Source organism: Hibiscus syriacus, unplaced genomic scaffold (genome assembly GCF_006381635.1).
Source record: "Hibiscus syriacus cultivar Baekdansim isolate YM2019G1 unplaced genomic scaffold, ASM638163v2 tig00005929_pilon, whole genome shotgun sequence".
Classification (NCBI taxonomy): Eukaryota; Viridiplantae; Streptophyta; class Magnoliopsida; order Malvales; family Malvaceae; genus Hibiscus; species Hibiscus syriacus.
Window position 1 is genome coordinate 991,556 of NW_024062071.1, and position 19,387 is coordinate 1,010,942.

Sequence of the window (19,387 nt, forward strand, 5' to 3'; positions counted from 1 at the left end):
GGAAACACGGGGTTGATGGCTAAATAATACTCCACGTACATATCATTATTATATATGATAGAATAAAATCAATTATGTTTATTTAATTTATTAAAATTTGGACCAAATTGATAGAATACATAAGAAACAATAACCAAATGTATAATTATAGCAAATATTTTAACTGCCACATGAGCTTCTCCGTTAAATATTAACGACAAATGACTTAATTGAATACATTTAAATAGTTGAGTGACCTGATTGATAAAATTTCAAAAATGGTGGCCAAAATGAAAAGGGGCAATAGTTAGGTGATCACTTGTATAGTTTACCCTTTATTTTAAATATTTTATCTTTAATTTTTAACTAATTTATAATTATGCATCGAACCCTTTAAAATTTTAAATTTTTATAAATTAAATTAATAATACTCATCGTTAGTTGTGCTGATCGTGCTTGTCGAGCATAGAAGAATCATCCTAAATATATATTGCTTTAAATTACCCATCGTTTAGGTAATGTTAGATTAACAACCTTTTTCCATCTTAAACTCTTTTTCTAAACAAATTATGTAACCTACATGTTTAATTTCAAATGTGTATAAACTCACGCACATTTGTAGAATAAAGTGCCCGAAATTGTATCATTTTAAAAAAAGACACTACTCTTTGTTATTGAAATCATTCTTTAGATTCTCAATATTAGCAATTTTTTTAATAGAAGGAGCTAATATTATTAAAAAGTGAAATAATACAAAATTATATTAAGAGTTTATAACTATCATCGTAAACTAAATACATAATTTGGTCATTTTCCTATCACATTGAAACTAGTCACTTTATATCATAAAAAGATCATACGTGGAAAAGATTAAAAAACTCAACCAAAAGACTCGTATAAAAACAGATACGAATAAATTTGATTACATCGGCAAACGAACCAAAAAAGGGAATTAAGCCATTGGAAGACCATTGAGAACTGCAAATCAAAGTCGAGCGCCACAAACACAAAATCGCACATGCAGATTTAATTCGAATGTCCATAGCAGGGAGGATCAACAAGATCTCAAATAAGTGTCATTTTATCAGTCGTGCCGACGTCAAATTCAATGCTGAGAAAACATAAATAAAAGAACGCTCAAGAAAAAAAAATGAAAAACGTACCACAAAAGTATAGATAAACGTGTTACAAATATAAAATTATTCTCATTAAAAAAATTAAAAAAAGAGAGAGAAAAGAGAGCTGACGGTCTATATCTAATATTAAAACCGGTCCCATCGTAAGTTAAATAAAATCAAAGAATGATTTATAAAAAAACGAAAGAAACTCAAAAGCAAACAAACAGGAGGAGGGAATCCCTAATATTAACATTTTTAAACAAGTGAACTATGTAGAATGGAATTCTAAAAGTATTGTTTGAAGATGATTCCTAAAAAATATTCATTTTTTGAAAATAAATCGGTTAAAAATTAAATATAAAAGTTAATTTAATCATTATTCGATTAAATATTAAAATATAATATAGATCATTAAATTATGTAAAATTTAATATTTTGATCAGTCATATTTTAAATATCGTAAAATGGTCATTAAATTTTTTAAATAATTATAAACGACTATTAAAACTTTTTAATTTGTTGCAATAGAATCTTCAAAGTCATTATATTATTATAAAATATTTCTTAAGCTTATTAAAATTTATTATTATTTTGATGCTATAAGTGATCATTTCCTAATCATTTAAAAATTAAATAATAAATTTGTAATATTTAAAAAAAATTGAGAAAAAAATATTTTTGTATAATTCAAGGAATTCTACTTTAATTCACCCTCAAATTAAAAAAATAAATAATAAAATATTAGTTGGAACTTGCCGCAGCAGCAGACTTGGCGGGAAATTCTAGAGTGAAAACTATTTTGAACTCGAGATAAGTGAGAAGCAAGAACCCTAAAAGAAAAAGGGGAGAGAAGTTGTAAAAATGGAAGGCAGCGAAAGCGAAGCAATTTTTGATTCTCTGAACCTAAATCCACAGCTTTTCGTCAATGAAACTCTGAACACAGTCGATGATATACTCAACGATGCGTTCGATTTCTATCTCCAGTATATTTCTCCCTCTCTCGGTTTCTCTTCATCTTTTTATTACTTTTTCCCTCCGTGATTTCTCTCAAGTTGAAGGTTTGTAAAATTTTGGTGAAAACATGCAGAGAAGCTTCCAAAATCTTGAAATTCGAAGGTACTGACCGTTCGCGTGATCTAACTAAGGTAACCTGCAATTTTTTTCATCATTTTGCAAAAGAGTAAAGTTATTACTATTTTGATTTTTGGACTTATTGACTTAACAGAGCTGAAAGTGATTTATAGGTTTGAGAATTTTGTTAATAATAGTTGCTGCACATATTAATTTGCTTTAAGTTGAAAATTTAGATGAGTTAATTTCGTTAATCATGTATCACATGTTGATTGCTTTTTTTTATTTGTTGAATTCAAGCCTGTATTCATAGTTTTTCCTTCATATTCTTGAATGAAGACTACATAAACATAGTTGTGGAGTATTAGGAAATGCAGGAAAAGTAACAATTTTGTCATATTTCGAAGAGTGTGGAAGGTTGAGTCTGTTATAGTAACAGTAAAGACCTGACCCTTTTCCTAATGGCAGACTAATTTTCTAGGCTTTCCCCCCTCTTTCAGGGAGTTAATTATATTCGCAATATGATTCAATCAAGTTTGGACAAGCGGCTTGCTATGTGGGAGAAGTACTGTCTTCGCCACTGTTTTTCGGTTCCTGAAGGTTTTTCTTTACCAAAAAATGTAGGTTTTAGCTATGGTTCTGTAACTTGTGTTCAGCGTAACTTGCATGCAAATCCTTACATGTTGAGAATTGGGTTTTATTGTTGCATCATGCATGTCAACTTTATTACTTAAATAGTGTAAATGTATAGAATGCTAGACAAAACAGAGACTAACCTATTGGAGAGACATGAAGCTTTTTCTTTGTTCCTTTTTGATACTAGGGATGTGTAGTTGTTTGTTATGATATAACATAGATGCATAGAATCATTTACAGAGTTGGAATTCACATTTAGGTTGCTTTGGGAACTTGAATTTCAAAGTAGCGAATTCATGTAATAAAATACATGTAATTATAATATCCATGAACATGGATTTGTGAGATGCCTATTTAGCAGTTATTTGAAGTTCCTAGGGTTATTTCTGATTCTATAATTTATGTATGCGTGTCTAAAAAATCATCTTTAAATTCATAATCATTTTGAATCTTAATTAATTTATACATGATATATATTTCAATCTCACAATTTATAGAACAAATGAAATCTAAATCCAGATTCTCAAAAGTATATTTCCAAACGTAGAATTAGGAAAGTAGGGATAGTCAAGTTAATATTTGTTACAGAAAATTGCAATCTCAATGGTCTGTCTTTTAATAGGATTGGCAAGAGGCAACTACTAGACAATAACCATCTTCATAGTCGTGAAATTGAGAAAAAAATAAAAATGCATATCATGAAAATCGTCAAAAGCAAAAGATGTTGAAAAATTGCTATGTGCTAGCAAAATACTGAAGTCTATAAAAAAAAGAAAAAAGATGGAAAACTCTTCATAAATGCACGCTTAGCTTGTTAAAAAATTGCTGTACTTTATTTATACCTTGTTAAAATTTTCTTTATTTTAGTTATTACTGTGAATTCTCTTCCGTTCTCCTTTCTAGGATGAGCTACTTGCTAGTTCTTCAATGATTCAAGATGCTCTATCTGAACCAGATGTGGATGCAGAGTTGGATTCATTAAGGAAAAAACTTACATTGGTGAGAGGGATTCTTAATACATACATACATATATATATATATATGTGTGTGTCAATGTTTCCGAATGTATATTTGCATGAAATTTTCCCCTCTATCGAATCTGTCTAAACGAAAACTTCTCCATAGGTTGGGGCAGAGACTGATAAGCTCAACAGTGAACTTAAAGAATCGGAAAAACAGTCTGCTTCAAGAGTGCATTGTACTGAACTTATTAGTGAGACACTGCAATTATATGAAGACTCCTCTGCGCATGTCATGTTCCAAGGTACTTTAAGTTGCCTAGTACTGCATTATATCAGTGAGATAGTGCCTTTTGGTATTTGAACTGTTAAGTTTTCAGACTTTGAGCCCTAGCTGTTGGAGTTGATGATCCAACATCTCTAACCAACAGACTGTGCAGCTGTTGGCAAGTTAATGCTTTGCTTGCACAAGAAACGGCATTCTCTTTTAGATGTTGTACGTGTGAAAACTAGGGGACAAGAAGTAGCGTAGCTTAGTATAGAAGCCTGTCTGCTTGCATCTTCTTTTCTATTTTTACTTCATGTTTGTTCCGGTAATAATGTGCACATATAAACTATTCAGGTTGGATTTGGTATGCATTGCTTGGCATAGTGCAGAAATGATGAGCGTTTTTGTCTTATTTATCTTATTTTCATGCATGTTGGTATGCAAAATAAAGTTGCTCCTCTTATTTTCCATATTCCCATCATCGTGGGATTCAATTAATCCTCTTGGATGATGTAAATCCTATCCATGGGTAAACAGTCCAACTATCCGATCTATTTATTTATTGAAGATTAGAGATGGTGTCATTTATAGATTGAAATAAGAAACTTTTCCCATCTAATATCATCCAAGCACCAAAGAAGCTCTCAAAATACATTGGTAACTGAGTTCTCTTGACTACTTTGATAGTTGTTTATGTTGCTTTGAATCTTCATTTTTCTTAAAATACTCGTATCCAGCTATCGTGTCTGACATATCCCGGCATGGTTATTTTTATATGGCCATTCAATGACCATATACATAGTCCAAGTAACAGAGGCAGTTTCTTTCATGCATCAATTCTTGAATCAGCCTGCAACACTGCCACAAGTTGCCTAACTTTAGGGTTAGTTTTATTATGCAACCAGTCTGAGCCTTTAGTTAATCTAGAAAACTTTGTCACAAGCCTTTGAACTAAGACTTGGAAACGACTTTTGTTGCAAAGAGTGGTTTCATCAATTCGTTTCTCATATCTTTTTAACACATGATGTTTGATTTTTGAAGCATTAGTTTTCAAGAAACTATCCTGCTCGTCATGATATTCACTCTTTCTGCAGAAATGATGCAAACTGTGACCGAACTCCGTGTCAAGATGTCGGAATTCAACACCAGAAAGGCGGAAAAAATGAAACACGAAGGAGGGGAGAGGGTATGCAGCTCGCTTACTGATTACTTCACCGCAAATTCAAAGAACGGTACAATTTTGTGTCAGTATGTGCACACTTACTAGATCCCTGTATTCCCTGCCTGTCTTGTAATGTAGTTTTCGTGTTCTCTCATTGAAATGCAGGCCTTTCTAATGCGAAGTTGGATGATCTTGAAGAATTTCTAGCAGAACTGAAGAAGACGTAGACGATATACACATATATATATGTGTGTGCTCCCGTGCGTGTGTGTGATAATATCTTGTTGCCTACCTGTTTATTGCTTTGAGTCTTTGACATTTCACTTTTAAAGTCCTCTCTTAGGTTGTCCAACTCTTGTCGATCACGTCATATTGGGATATAAGCTTAAACCATATAAACCCTTATTTAAGGAAGAGCCAAGATCTTCCAACTCTCACAACCTTTTTTATTTATTCAGGTCTATACTCATTTACCTTTGCTAATTCGGAACACCATAACGACTCTTCAACTCATTCTAAGTGACAATATTAGAGAACCTATAGGTGATAATATGATATTAGAATTCATTATTAATAGGTAAAAAATAGATTCATATTTATGGATAAATTTTTAGACTCAAATTCTTCAAATTGTTTTTTTTAAAGAATATTCACATTGTTATAGGATGTCAATGGGTCAAGTTTTTGGCTTAATTGACTTGAGTATAACACAAGTCACTCGGCCTAATTTAAATATAATAAGAAGATTTCATTTGACTTGAAACCCGACTTAAATATAATAAGAAGATTTCATTTGATCTGAAGCTCGACCTAATTTGTAAGTTAAAAATTTGAATCCAACTTCGAAGTTAAATTTGCATCCAATTTGACACATTTGCTCATATATATAATTTATATTTTTATTAGGTAAAATAAAAATTTAATTAAAAAATTATGGATTAAAAGTATTATAACAATTATCCCTAAATATATAAATGTCAATTATAATGTTATTTTTAAATCGAATCAGATATTTTTTTACAATAATATTAAATCCGACCCAAACCCGATGTTATCCTTCAAAATACCCGATTCAATTCAGCCCAAACCTAAACTTCAAAAACTATCCTATAAGTCAAATGAGATTATAATCCATTAAGTTCGAGCCTAATATTCATTTTTATTCTATACGGAATGAAAGTATACGATCAAACTGGCAAATAGATTAAATCCCAAAAAATTTCCTCTTCAGTCTTCGTCTAGGCCGAGGGGTTTTGTGAAAATTCTAAGAAAAGGGGGATTTCAAAGATGAGAAGCAGCAGCCTCCATGGGAGTTGTTCGATAAGGGAGCTGAGTAGTAGCATTTCCCATGGCAGCAATTTCAAGTCTTCGTTTTATGGCTTTACCAACCTTCCATTTCCCAGACCCGCCATCCCTTCACTTAGTTTCAGTATTTCTCCGACTCCTTACAATTTTTCCTTGCTGGGTTTCTCGAATCTAACCAAAATTTTCTTGCAGAATCTTGCCGTTCCCCTGTTCGCTGCGCTGTCAGTTTTCGACCTTGCATTGATACTCACAAGGTAAATTCAGTACAAAGTAATGATTTTTGTTCGCTTTTGGTTTCAGAAAGCTCATACTCTTTACATGATATTTTATTATGACATTTCTATGGAGTAACAGTCATAATCGTGTATTGGTGCTTGTGTGAGATTGGCTTTGAAATTTCTCTGTAGTTCTTAACACCTACAATATGATCTATTACCAGGGGAAAGTGAAGTAAATTTTTGGGTCGACTCTTTTAGATTCAAAGGAGGATGGATCAACCCTTGTAACCAATTTCGAATCGCATAAGTCCGCAGCCGAGTTTGTGGAGTTGTACAAAGAAGGACTAATGGGTGGTCATGTAATCATGCTTGGAGCTGATCCTCTAAGCCAAGCAGCAGCCATTGAAGCATTGCGTGCATATCCTGGTAAACGCTTACATTTAAGTTTCGCATTCTGTGATCGGTTTATCCCGGTTATAGTACTTTGTTTGAAGATAGATGCTTTACCACAATAGGAGCAGTCAGTTAATTGACAATACTAATTTGTTGGAACTTTGTTTTCATTTGTAAATGCCAGGCTATTCTTAGGTAAATTGAGACCTTTAGATGCAGTGTTTCGCTTTATTCCATAGTAATTCTGGTATTCTTAGCTTATAACTGCAGACTAGTTTGGTGTCGGTACAAGTTGTTGAAATTTATCTTTTGAGTGCAATGTTCTTATAATACCTGGGGCTTAATTTTCTTTCTCTGGTGTAACCGTGCTCGATATCATTGTGAAAACTTTGAAGGATAAATGCCAATCTTGGTTTATTGTGTACCTTCTATTGGTTATGTAATCTTGAATGGAGTTTCTCGTGAGTGGTTGTCTCGTCTTTGTTCTATATCTTCGGTAATTTGTTTAATACTTACCGACCTTCCCTCTGTTGCACGTATTGCAATGATTGGAAAAAAATCTAGGTGGCTTGCAAGTAGTAGGTGGGATCAATTTGGATAATTGTTTGAGTTACATTGACGAAGGAGCCAGCCGTGTCATTGTTACTTCAGTATGTTTATCGAACTTTAACATTGCTAGTTGCAAGGCTTTGAATCCTGACATAATACGGGGTTCGCTTAGAGAAAACACGCTCGCCTAATCTCGTGTATATTTTCTTGTTGGATTTGTTACAGTATGTATTTAACAATGGGCAAATAGACCTTTAAAGGCTCAAAAGTATCGTCAATGTTGTTGGGAAGAAGAGACTCGTGTTGGACCTTAGCTGCAGAAAGAAGGTGGGAAATATTTCTGTATTCTGCAAATCTCTTTCGAATACGAGTGTTGCCAGAAACATTCTATATTGTTCTCCTCCCTTACTTCCGACTGTTATCCACCGAGTAGATTGAATGCTGGCTTTTGATTTTGGCTGTTGTTTAAATCATAAGATGCTGGTTTCAATTGCAGGATGACAAATATGCCATCGTCACCGACCGGTGGCAAAAATTCAGCAATGTCTATCTTGATGAGGAAGTATTGAGCTTCGTTTCCGGATACGCGGACGAATTTTTGGTTCACGGTGTGGACGTTGAAGGCAAAAAGTAAGTCCTAACCGTGTTTATGCTAATTGCTCTTAATGCTAGTTCTTATGCGCTTGTAGTTTTATACCTGGTTGCTCTTTTATGCGCTTGTAGTTAAACCAACATGTATTTTCTAAAAATATATAGTAAATTAACACCCAAGTTTAGCATCATCTACGAATATATCATTCAACTTAGACAAATAAAGGTTTTCTCCTTCTGGAGTTCAAAATTAGGAGTAGAAGGCAGTAGGAGGTCTGAAAAGTATGGGGGGATGTTATTTTTATAATCCTCAAAGGTCAAAGCATCCTCCAATAATAGGATTGTTCCTTTATTTTCCAGTCTTTTATAGTGTGAATGAACAATTGTTCGATTCTAGACAATTCCTCTAACCTCCAAGTGATTCATCAACTGCTACATTCTATAGTTACGGTTCAACAATCCTGCTTCGCAACGACTCACAACAACACCTGCAGCATCAAAGTAACATTTTCACAACAAAATTAGTCCAAAAACCGTTAAATCTTTCTAATTTTGCAAATTATGCAAAATATACTAAAATAATTTAAATGTGGTCCCTAAAAGTAGTATAGAGTAAGCTTAACCTAAGTGAAAAAGGCTCTTAAACTTCTAGAGCTACTCGAGGCCTTCTCCGACGAACTGCTCTGTAACTCACCAATCGATTTTAGTTAAGACAACTTAAATCAAGTTATTATGCCGGATTTCGGAGGTTGCTTCCTGTTAAGAGCCAACCCTTGATCTGTCCGACTTGGGAAGCTGCTTCCCGGATTCCCTTCTCCGGTGGATGATTCTAGCTGTGCTGTGTTGTAGAAACTTTTACAGGGAAATCCAAGGAATTGCACTCAAAATTTGCAGATGAACTTGATTCTTTCATAATGCAACAAGCGAATCTCAGTTGCATGATAAGACTATATTTATAATTTATTTTTTTAAAAAAATAAAATGGTATATTTTATTAATCACTCTTGTATTTTCACTCTAATAACCATGTGGTACCAGAGACGGATTATGATGGGAGATTGAAGGTCTAAGCTTTTGGGAAATTTTCTTTAAATTCTTTAAGAAGTTTTAAAAATTTTATTTTAGTCACTTTAAATTTTTGAGAAAATTTCATAAGAACTTTAGGTTTTTAAATATTTTAATTTGGCCCCATAAAAAATCTAAATTTTTTTATTAGATATTTTCATCAAATCCCTTTAATATATTTTTTTAATTTTAGTTGAGCCCCTCCAAAACTTAGTACCAAGACTATTATATGTATATTCTAGGATTAAAAAGATAATTTCTCAAATATAATAAATATGGTGGCATTACGAGTTGATCAACTGAGGGAGTTGGAGGAGATTTTCACAAGGTTCGACATGGATTCTGTCGGCAGTCTCACCGAGCTCGAGCTGGCGGCCCTGCTCCGGTCGCTGGGGGTGAAGCTGTCGGGCGATCAGATCCGTGTCCTGCTAGCCAGCATGGATTCCAACGGCAACGGTGCGGTGGAATTCGATGCCGTTGGAATCCGACGAGCTGGTGAGCGCTATACTGCTTACATTTAAACGAGAGATAACGGTGAACGAAGGAGAGCTCATGGAGGTTTTGTGGTTGTTCGACCGTGACGGAAAGGGGTTCATCACGGCGGTGGAGCTCGCCGGTTGCATGGCCAAAATGGGCCATCCATTGGCGCACAAGGAGCTGAGGGAGTTGATGAGAGAAGCGGATTTCGATGGGGATGGTGTTATTAGTTTCAGTGAATTTTCATCTATAATGGCCAAGTTGTCCATGGATTTTCTAGGCGTTTCTTTTTCCACATATTAACCCAAAATATATAAGTTTGTGTTAGGCTCTTTTGATGGTCCCCCCCCCCCTTATTCCCTGTGTAAACACCATCCTTTTTTGAAAATCAATATTATTTCTAATAAATATTTAAATCTATTCAATCATGTTATGTTGTTATACCTTTATTTATTAGGGTAAATTCTGTATTTAATACCTAAGCCATTAGTTTTGGTTAATTTTAGTACTTAAATTTTTAATTTTTCAAAATCATACTTAAAGTTTAGTTTTTGTTTCATTTTAGCACACTTGTTCAAAATTTTTACATTAAGTCTTGAAAAGATTGAAAGTTTAGGTACTAAAACGAACCAAAACTGATAGTTTAGGTACTAAACGCGTTAAGTTTTTAACGACGGGTACTAAAATGAAACAAAGACTAAACATCAGGTATAGTTTTAAAAAAATTAAAAGTTTAGATACTAAAACAGACTAAAATTTACCTAAAAGTTATGATGTTGAGTTTCTTAAATTAATATCAAGAGTTTAATGATGTTGAATTAATATAATTAAATTAAAATAATCGATTTTTATAATAATTTGTTATAATATTTGATCTAAATTAATCAACAAATCATTCAAATATAGATAATATTAAGAAATCATATAGTGTACGTTGTGCATTTAGTATATGAATTATTAATTTTGATTTGTTTTAATACCTAAATTTTTAATTTTTTCAAAACCAAAAGACAATATTTAGTTTTTCGTTAAACACGCAGCTTACCCGAATATATATTACATCAATTAAGTTTAGTGCCTCATTACTAAATAAAACAAAGTTATACATATACACAGCTTTAAGACCCCCCACCTACCGTCCTCAACATGTTATAATGTAATTTCCCTCCTCCCACTCAATTTCTCCCCTACAAAGCAATCCTTGAACAGAAACTAGAAGATTAGCTCTCAGATCTTCCATGGCGGAAGCATCAAACTCTAAGCAAATAAACACTAAGTTCAGGAGCACCGTTGCTGTCGGGATTCATCATGTAAAAAGCTTCGGAATCTCTCGACCCCACGATTCTCTCGAACGTAGCTCTCATGTACATAAGTTCACCACCTTCGGCTTCGGTCGCCGGTAGAACTCCGGCTCCCATGGAGATTGGTTCCACGGCTTTAAGAATTGAACGTTCATTAGCTCCGACGTCTCTCCTGGTTGCGAACCCGCATTTCTTTCCGTTGCAGTAAGTTCTCCACACTGTCTCTTCGAGTAATCTCACGTTACGATCTCCTTCTCTGCGTTTATCGCACTCGAGGGCGATCCTGACCGACCCAGACGCCATTTCTCGAACCAGGCCGCTTATCGGCGAGGCGAGTTCGACGAGGAACGCCGGTGGGGAATTGGGTTCTCTCTGCAAAGCGAAACGGACGTGTCCACGGCGGTAACCGAAGAGAGTGCCGACCACTCGTGAACCGAGGCCGAACAGCAGCCCCGAACGGCTCCTCCGAAAATCCGACACGACGGATCGAAGCCTGGCGATGGAAACCGAGGCGGCTGAAGGAAGCTTCTTCTTCCGCGGTGTCGGCAAAGAAACTGCATGGGTTTTAAGAGCTGCTCTTCTTCCGTTGGTCTCTTCTTCGTCGGACTTGGACGACCGTACTTGGTTTTCTTCGGCTCCGACTTTTATGGTCCAAAGGAAGTGCCTTTTGGAGGTGTCTTGAGAGGTTCTTCTTGTTGCCATAACTTGCTTTAAGATATGGAGGACGAGGAGAACAGGAGCCTTGAAGAGTGCGAGGATCAAAGAGAGATTCAAGCTTTTATTTGTTTTTTCAATGCTTTGAATTACACTGATTTGTGGGGCTTCTTGCTATTTAATTCTTTGTTTCTACTTCTTTGGTTCAGTGAATAAGAATCCTGAAAAAAACAACATTAAAGCTCACCCCACACAGCCGATTTAGGAAGTGGAATTAACTTTTATATTGTTTTTTTATAATTTTAAATATATTTAAATATTTATCCTAAACATTAATACATATAATTCTACCTAATTTTCTACTCACTAACACTTATTTCCCTATACGAACTATCGATTTTATTGGGAAAAAAATTAGACTCAACTCGTCAAAGCAACTCAGTTTATATATATATATATATATATATATATAACATAGAACAAATCATAGCTTATTTCACATGACTTGAGGGCTTTGACTAGGAAATCTAATTAATTTGCTTCGGTGATTAAGTTGTGGTAATAGCTAATAAAAATGTGAATCAAATGATTGATACACATCTTTAAGTGGCGGATCATGTGCCCTAATCCCACGAGCTATCGCCCTAATTATCTCACATACAATAAAACTACTCTAGGGGATGCCGAAACAAATCATTTCTTTCTTTAATCATTTCAAGTTAGTCTAGGGATAGCCCTAATTAAAAATTATCTGACCCTATTTCCATATGTAACGGAGTAAGGGGAAGGTAGGGTAGTAGGATGCCCCCAACGTCAGGTTGAGAACAACTTTCGTGAAAGACCTCCGTTATGAATTGCCCTCAGTAGGACTCGATCCCACGACCACAAGGTTAAGAGCATTGTGTTCTACCAACTGAGCTAGATGGGCAATTAGGGATAACCCTAATTATATCACCCAAATTAGTATAGTTGTTTGATTGATATACACTCTTCATTAGTTATTACGGAATTAACAAGACAATTTATAATATTAACATGATAATTTATTTGTGAATAATAATGAGATAAATGATCTTAGTTGAATTTTTATTATTTTTTTAAATTTTAAATATTTATTTTAATCTTTAAACAAAAAATAAAAATTATTTTTAAATAATATTTAAATATTAAAAAATTAGAAATAAAAATAAAAATTTCAAAAAGAAAAGTAAAAACATTATTATTGTTCCTTAAATATATGTTTAAATGAACCAAACTTAATTTATTTATCGATGACTTTTGAATTTTTTTATATAGTATAAAATTCGAGACATATTTAAGATGATTGTAATATAATAAAATATTAGATCGAATCAAAATCGAATAAAAACATAAAAATTCTAGGGTATGAGAAAAAGGTGCAAGATGTCCGAAGTTCTACCAATCATTGCCTCTGGGTGCACCAATTTTGTGGGGATCGTTGCCTGTAAATTCTTTTATTTGAACCCTAATCACACAAATCATAAAAAAGCAAAATATTTTAAAACAATAAAAGTCCCAATTCCTGTCCCAATAATGACCTTTTCCACCGTATCTTGAATGCCTCTTTTTGTTAAATTTGGAGAGAAAAAAATGTGTCAACATTTTATTTTTAATTAATTAATTATTAAATTAAATACTAATAACGTTATTTAAAAGAGAAAAAAGGGTATTTGATTGTTAAGAAAAAGAAGCAAACATTCAGTAGGACCTAGGGCAATTTTTGCAGTGGGATGCTGCGGCCAACACCTAAACTTGGATAAAATATTATCATATAAAATATAATACGACATAGACAAATACACACATAAAATAATATATAATATAAATATTTACGAACCAAGCTACCCCAAAGGTTAAAAGAATAATTTTTATTCTTTGAGATTTTAAGTTTGAGCATCGAAGATTGTAGGCTATTTGAACGTTCGTTGTCAAATGGTTGAAAGTCTTTAGAACATATACTATCACTTGTAAGCATATTAGATTAATGAAAAAGGGTAAAGTACACAAATGTTCCCCGACTATAGGATGCTACTTTATTGCCTCCTTTAACTATTAAAAGTTACAAAATGATCACGTGATTATTCATTAAGTTCCAAACTCGTCATTTTTTGTTAAAAAAATTAACAATCATCTAGCCGAACGCTAACATGTTGACTGAGATATGTTAGTCGTTTGAGATTCCGAGATCAAATTTTATCATATCCAATCAGCATGTTAACGCCCAACTCAAACTTTCGTAAATCTTTAATAGAAAAGGATGAATTTGAAATATAATGAATAGTCGGGTGACCATTTTATAACTTTTAATACTCGAGAGACTCAACGAAGTGACATCCTATAGTTAGAGGATCATTTTGTAACTTTTAATATTTGGAGGACTTAACAAAACATCATCCTATAGCCGGGGACCATTTATGTATTTTATCCTAAAAAGTAATAATAGTATGAATATATAGTCAAATACGAGACGTAAATTATTAACATGTAAAAGATTATATAATACCATAAAAAACTTTAAATATGATTATAAAGTAAAATAAAAATAGTGGAGTACAACGCAAACACGACGATTTAAATATGGTTAGAGCTTTGGTGATAAGAAAAGGGTTACACCAATCATCACTAAACTTTTCACTCTAGCTTATTTAACTTATTTTACTTTAAATCCGTTTAATTTTCTCACTGAACTTAACATAATTAGAATTTTTAGTCACTTAGCCGTTAAATATTTAACGGTGTTAAAACGATGCCGTTTTAGAAAAACAACTCATTTGTAACTCCGTTTAGTGAGAAAACAACTGAGTAACCAAAATGCTAATTATGTTAAGTTCAGTGAAGAAATTAAATGAATTTAAAGTATAATGAGTAAAATATAAGAGAGAGTAAAATTCAATAGTGATATTGTGATTTACCCATAAGAAAAATATATTAGTGAAAGCTTGAATATACACAGAAATCGATGTGTGGTGCTTTGTGTGTGTGTGTTTTCTTTTTATCATCTACTCATCATTCTTCAATAGTTAGGCCACTTTGATTTGTTAACTTTACATCATTAGCATGTATATTCCACTGAACTAAAGTTTGATTTTCTAGCTATTAGCCCCCGTGGCACATTCTATGTGGGACTTGTGGTTATATAGATTATAGCCAACTTGGTTCTCTGCTTTGCTCCATCATTTCAACCATCTCTGAATGCTTAGTTTTCTATTATTATATAGCTCTTCCTTGATCGAGTCCAGCCCAGTGTTATTATCTTTGGCTGTATTATTTAATGGGGTAAGAACGACATCCAGTTGTTTTGACACGGCATTCACCCAGTCTGTGATTTTTGATTTACTTGAAACTTTCTATTCGTACTGTTGCCTCAATATGAAGCCCCGTTGTTTGTCTCTTTAGTGGTTCGTATAGGTCCACCTGCTCCTGATTTATACTTAAAGTTTATGGTCTCTTATTTTCGTGATGTTGTTTTCTGTTATTGTAACCGTGTCATGTGTGCCATCCTCGTATGTCGAATTATGGAATTCAATCTCAGGAACCTGTCCCTCCACCGTTGGAATTATCGAAACCTTTCTTGTTACCTCCATGGCTGTATCATCCATCTTTTCTGTTTCCTTTTCGCCCCTCATGTTTGTGCCTTCCGAATTCACTAGAGCTTGCGTTTTTTTGGGGGGTCTCGTGAACTTTGGTATTTAGGGTTTTCACATTTATAATCTGTCCCTTTTCGCTCACGTTCTTGTTTGGCACGCTTTGAGTTGTATTTATCTTAGCCACCTAGCTAATCTCTCTTTGATTCATCGTAATAGTCCTTCTCTCCTGCTGCTGATTATTTTCCTTCGATTGCTTTGTTCCTTCAGCATCCTTACTGCCTTGGTCGGGACCCGGTTCATTCTCTTGTAAAATAGTAAATCTCGAACCCCTCGTTTGCTCGTAATCTCTTGTGCGTGTGATTCCATTACCTTGTTCTCTTCTTGGTCGGCGTCTTCTGGTCTCAGCTACCATCCATGGTCCATAGGTCTCGTCCTCCTTTTGAATCTCCTGTGTGTGTTCTGCTAGATCTTTTTGATGGGGTTCTGGTACGCTCGTGCCCTCCTTGTGATTGACATCCTATTGTTGATTTTTCTTGTTGCAACTTTCCTTTGTGTGTCCATAAATACCGCAGTTGAAGCAAATCATCTGTAGTCCTTCGTACTCCAATTTTTGGATGAAACCATCCATTCTGATGCACGGAAGCAGTGGTTTAGTGAGGTCTAGCATGATTGCTAATCTTGCGAATTTACCTCGTTCCCCTCTGCTTGTATTATAGTCAACCTTGATAACTTTACCTATTGTAGAAGCGATCTTGTTGAAGAGTGCATTCGTATAGCATCTGTATGGTAATCCGGGGACTGGGGAGTCTTATCCAGATCACTACATGAGACGGATGTCTTTCTGAAGTCGATAAATCTCTACTCCAAGACTGCACCGTTAGGTAACTGCCGTATATTGTCCATGGACCTTCTGTTAAAACCTTGAGGTAGTCATCCTCACTTTCAGATTTTACGATAAAATAGCCATTATCAATGTCAACTAGGTGGTATCTCCCTTGTGGCTCCCAGATTGATTGTATTCTAGCTTCTAGGGCTTTGAACCCTATCATCCGCCCCAACAGTCCTACTATCACTGCTTGTTGCATATTTTTTATCTATTAAATTGTGAACCCTCTCTGAAAATTTAATCCTTGGGAAATCTCCGGTTCTATCTATGATGCAATCGTCTTCAGCCAGGACTACTCCTCTTCCTCCATCATTATGTTTGATTGTCCGTTTTGCTTTGTTTTCCCTGAAACCATGTCTGCGTACGATCTCCTTGTTGTAATTTGTGCTTCTGCAGTTCTTGGAAACCTTTCTTTTTCCTTGATCTGATTTTGGTCGTCAGGTATGTCTTCCATATTGATATCCGCTGTTTTGTCTAAGTCAATTATCATCGAGGTCGATTTCCCTTCATGATTTTCTTTGAGGCGTAAGATCGAGTGTTGTGATCTAGCTCTCACGTCACCATCTCCAGATCCTGAATGATTCCCGGATCTGGAGGTTTAAGATTTGCCGTCTTAGATCCATCGGGGATCGCCGGCACTTCGCTAGAGCCGTTCATAGACAGAAAAACGGTAGAGAGAAAATCCTTGTAGACGGCTATTTTTGTTTTCCTTTCGAGCCATTATTTCTAATATTTCTGAAGATATAAGAACATATATATATATATATATTAAAAGTAAATCATATACTATTTTCTAAAAGATGCAATACCAGTTTTAAAGAGAGGTCTTTCAAAGACTACTAATATTATAAGAAAAAATTAAAATTTATTTTTAGTAAATTAAAAAACTAAAAATGATTTCAAATGATCTCTACTCATGTTAAAATTTATTATTTTTCTAAAATAATCTGATAAAAAGTTAAAAATAAATTATTATACTTCTTTTTTTAGATGAATAACTTATCATACTTCATATTCTTATTTACGTTATTTAGAACACAGATAAAAAAATATCTAAAATTACTTTTTATTATTCTACAATTATTAAAAAAATATTAAACACCTAAATTAAATTTTCAAATATTACTTCTCCGTATTTTAAAACATTATTGAAAATTTTAATACCTCTAAAATTTATTAAAGAGCGTTAGACAAGTAAAATAATTGTGTTCTTTCAAAGACCATCAATAATGTAAGAAAAAATTAAAATGTATTTTTATTAATTTTTTAAAATAAAAATATTTTTAATGATCTTTGCTCATGTTAAAATTTACTATTTATCTAGAAAATTATAAAATAACTTACTGCACTTTGTATTCTTGTTGGTTTTATTTAAAATGCAAACAAAAAATATTTGAAATTATTTTAATTCTTTTAATGTAATTAAAAAATAACCTATTATATTTAATATTTTTTTCATGTTATTTAGGCAAATAATAAATTTTAATATGAATAAAGATCATTTAAAATAATTTGTATATTTTTAATTTATTAAAAATATTTTAATTTTCTTTCGTATTATTAATACTTTCAAAATATATGTTTTCTAAAAATAATTAATTTAAAAATATATTTTTATGCCTTAAGAAATATTAAGAAAAATAAAAACACTTACGGAAATAACAAGAGCGCCACTTAACCGTTAATGGTAAAATAGTAAAAATAAAGCTTATAAATTAAAGTAGCACACGTGTTTTAAAACCATAGGTGGGGCACCATAAGGGGCAGGAGATTTCCATTCTAAAAAATAACAAATAAAGTAACTTATTTTTATATAAAGTATAGGATAAAGTATACAAATATCCCGAATATAATATATTATTTTATTAAATTCATCAACTATTAAAAGTTATAAAATAATAAAATAGTCCTCAAACTATATAGTGTTACTTTATTGAGTCTCTTGACTATTAAAAGTTACAAAATGATCACCCGATTATTCATTATATTCCAAACTTGTACTTCGTTAAAAAATTGACGATATTTTGAGCTAAACGTTCACATGCTGAATGTGATATGATAAAATATGATCCCAAAATCTTAAACGACTATCATATATCAACCATCATGTTAACATCCAACTTAGACAACTATTAATTTTTTAACGAAAAAGGACGATTTTGGAACATAATAAATAGTCAGATAATCATTTTGTAACTTTTAATAGAGGAGTGACTTAACAAAGCAACACTCTGTAGTCGAATGACCATTTTATAACTTTTAATAGTCGAAGGAGTTAATAAAACAATACTCTATAGTCAGGGGACCATTTGTGTACTTTATCCTAAATTATAATAATTAAATCATGTTAACCTTTAATTTTTAGATAAGAATTAATTAAGTATTTTTAAGTACACTTTAATTTACAATCTCTTGAATGTTGTAATAGTAACAATGTTACATAACAACCTTTTTAACATTGATTTTTAAATTTTTATTACAAATTAGTACTTAATTTTAAAAAAATAAATTACTATCCAATGTTGATATATTAGTTTAACAATCAATAATATTGTAACACATTACACTTAATAACAACATTATTTCTTTGGGTCAGTGTCATTCTTCAATTAATTGTCTGTTAAGATGTAAATCAACACAAATATTGATTTGAGATTTTTCAAATTTAAATACTGATTCAAGATAAAATAAAAATTGACGTACCAAATTGTATAATAAACGTAAAAAGTGTGACGAATTTCAGACAGAATAACAGTTAAAAGCACTTTCTAGAAAAGCAAAAAGTAAAACAAAGTATGCGTAAGAACACAAAAAATATGCAACTGAAAAAGGTTTATTATACAAATTAGTACCTAAATTCATAACGTTTTTCAAATTAGAACTTGAATGTAATTTTAACTCAAATTAGTATATAATCTTAGAAAAAAAAATCAAATTGATATTTGTGTTGTTATTGACATAACATTGATAGGGAAAAATGATGATATCATTAAATTTCCAAGTGTCATAATATTATTGGTAGTTGAAATACTACATTAATACTATGTACCAATTAAAATTTTCTTCAAATTTAAATATTAATTTGAGAATTCTTTTCAGATTTAAGTTCTAATTTGAGAAGAAAAAAGTTATTCAGGTACTATTTTG

The 19,387-nt window shown here is 32.7% G+C and overlaps 2 protein-coding genes and 2 pseudogenes across 2 annotated transcripts; 3 read left to right on the plus strand and 1 right to left on the minus strand.

Annotated features, from left to right (window-relative positions):
- Positions 1 to 1,925: 1,925 nt before the first annotated feature.
- On the plus strand, positions 1,926 to 5,463 carry LOC120200030 (protein MIS12 homolog). The gene is made up of 7 exons (XM_039200978.1): positions 1,926 to 2,080; positions 2,185 to 2,242; positions 2,669 to 2,788; positions 3,708 to 3,803; positions 3,930 to 4,068; positions 5,126 to 5,263; positions 5,359 to 5,463. Exons 1-7 carry the CDS (start codon positions 1,959 to 1,961, stop codon positions 5,418 to 5,420), a joined length of 735 nt encoding a protein of 244 aa, XP_039056909.1. The 5' UTR covers positions 1,926 to 1,958; the 3' UTR covers positions 5,421 to 5,463.
- Positions 5,464 to 6,353: 890 nt separating this feature from the next.
- On the plus strand, positions 6,354 to 8,353 carry LOC120200031 (annotated as a pseudogene).
- A 1,236-nt stretch (positions 8,354 to 9,589) lies between these two features.
- Positions 9,590 to 10,219, plus strand: LOC120200044 (annotated as a pseudogene).
- Positions 10,220 to 10,874: 655 nt separating this feature from the next.
- On the minus strand, positions 10,875 to 11,875 carry LOC120200032 (protein MIZU-KUSSEI 1-like). The gene has a single exon (XM_039200979.1). The coding sequence runs from the start codon at positions 11,792 to 11,794 to the stop codon at positions 11,042 to 11,044; it is 753 nt and encodes a 250-aa protein (XP_039056910.1). The 5' UTR covers positions 11,795 to 11,875; the 3' UTR covers positions 10,875 to 11,041.
- Positions 11,876 to 19,387: the final 7,512 nt, after the last annotated feature.

Coding starts and splice junctions, on each gene's coding strand:
- LOC120200030 (XM_039200978.1), top strand. CDS start 1,959: ATGGAAGGCAGCGAAAGCGAAGCAATTTTTGATTCTCTGAACCTAAAT. Junction 2,789..3,707: donor GTTTTTCTTTACCAAAAAAT/GTAGGTTTTAGC, acceptor TCTCCTTTCTAG/GATGAGCTACTTGCTAGTTC. Junction 4,069..5,125: donor TGCGCATGTCATGTTCCAAG/GTACTTTAAGTT, acceptor CTCTTTCTGCAG/AAATGATGCAAACTGTGACC.
- LOC120200032 (XM_039200979.1), bottom strand. CDS start 11,794: ATGGCAACAAGAAGAACCTCTCAAGACACCTCCAAAAGGCACTTCCTT.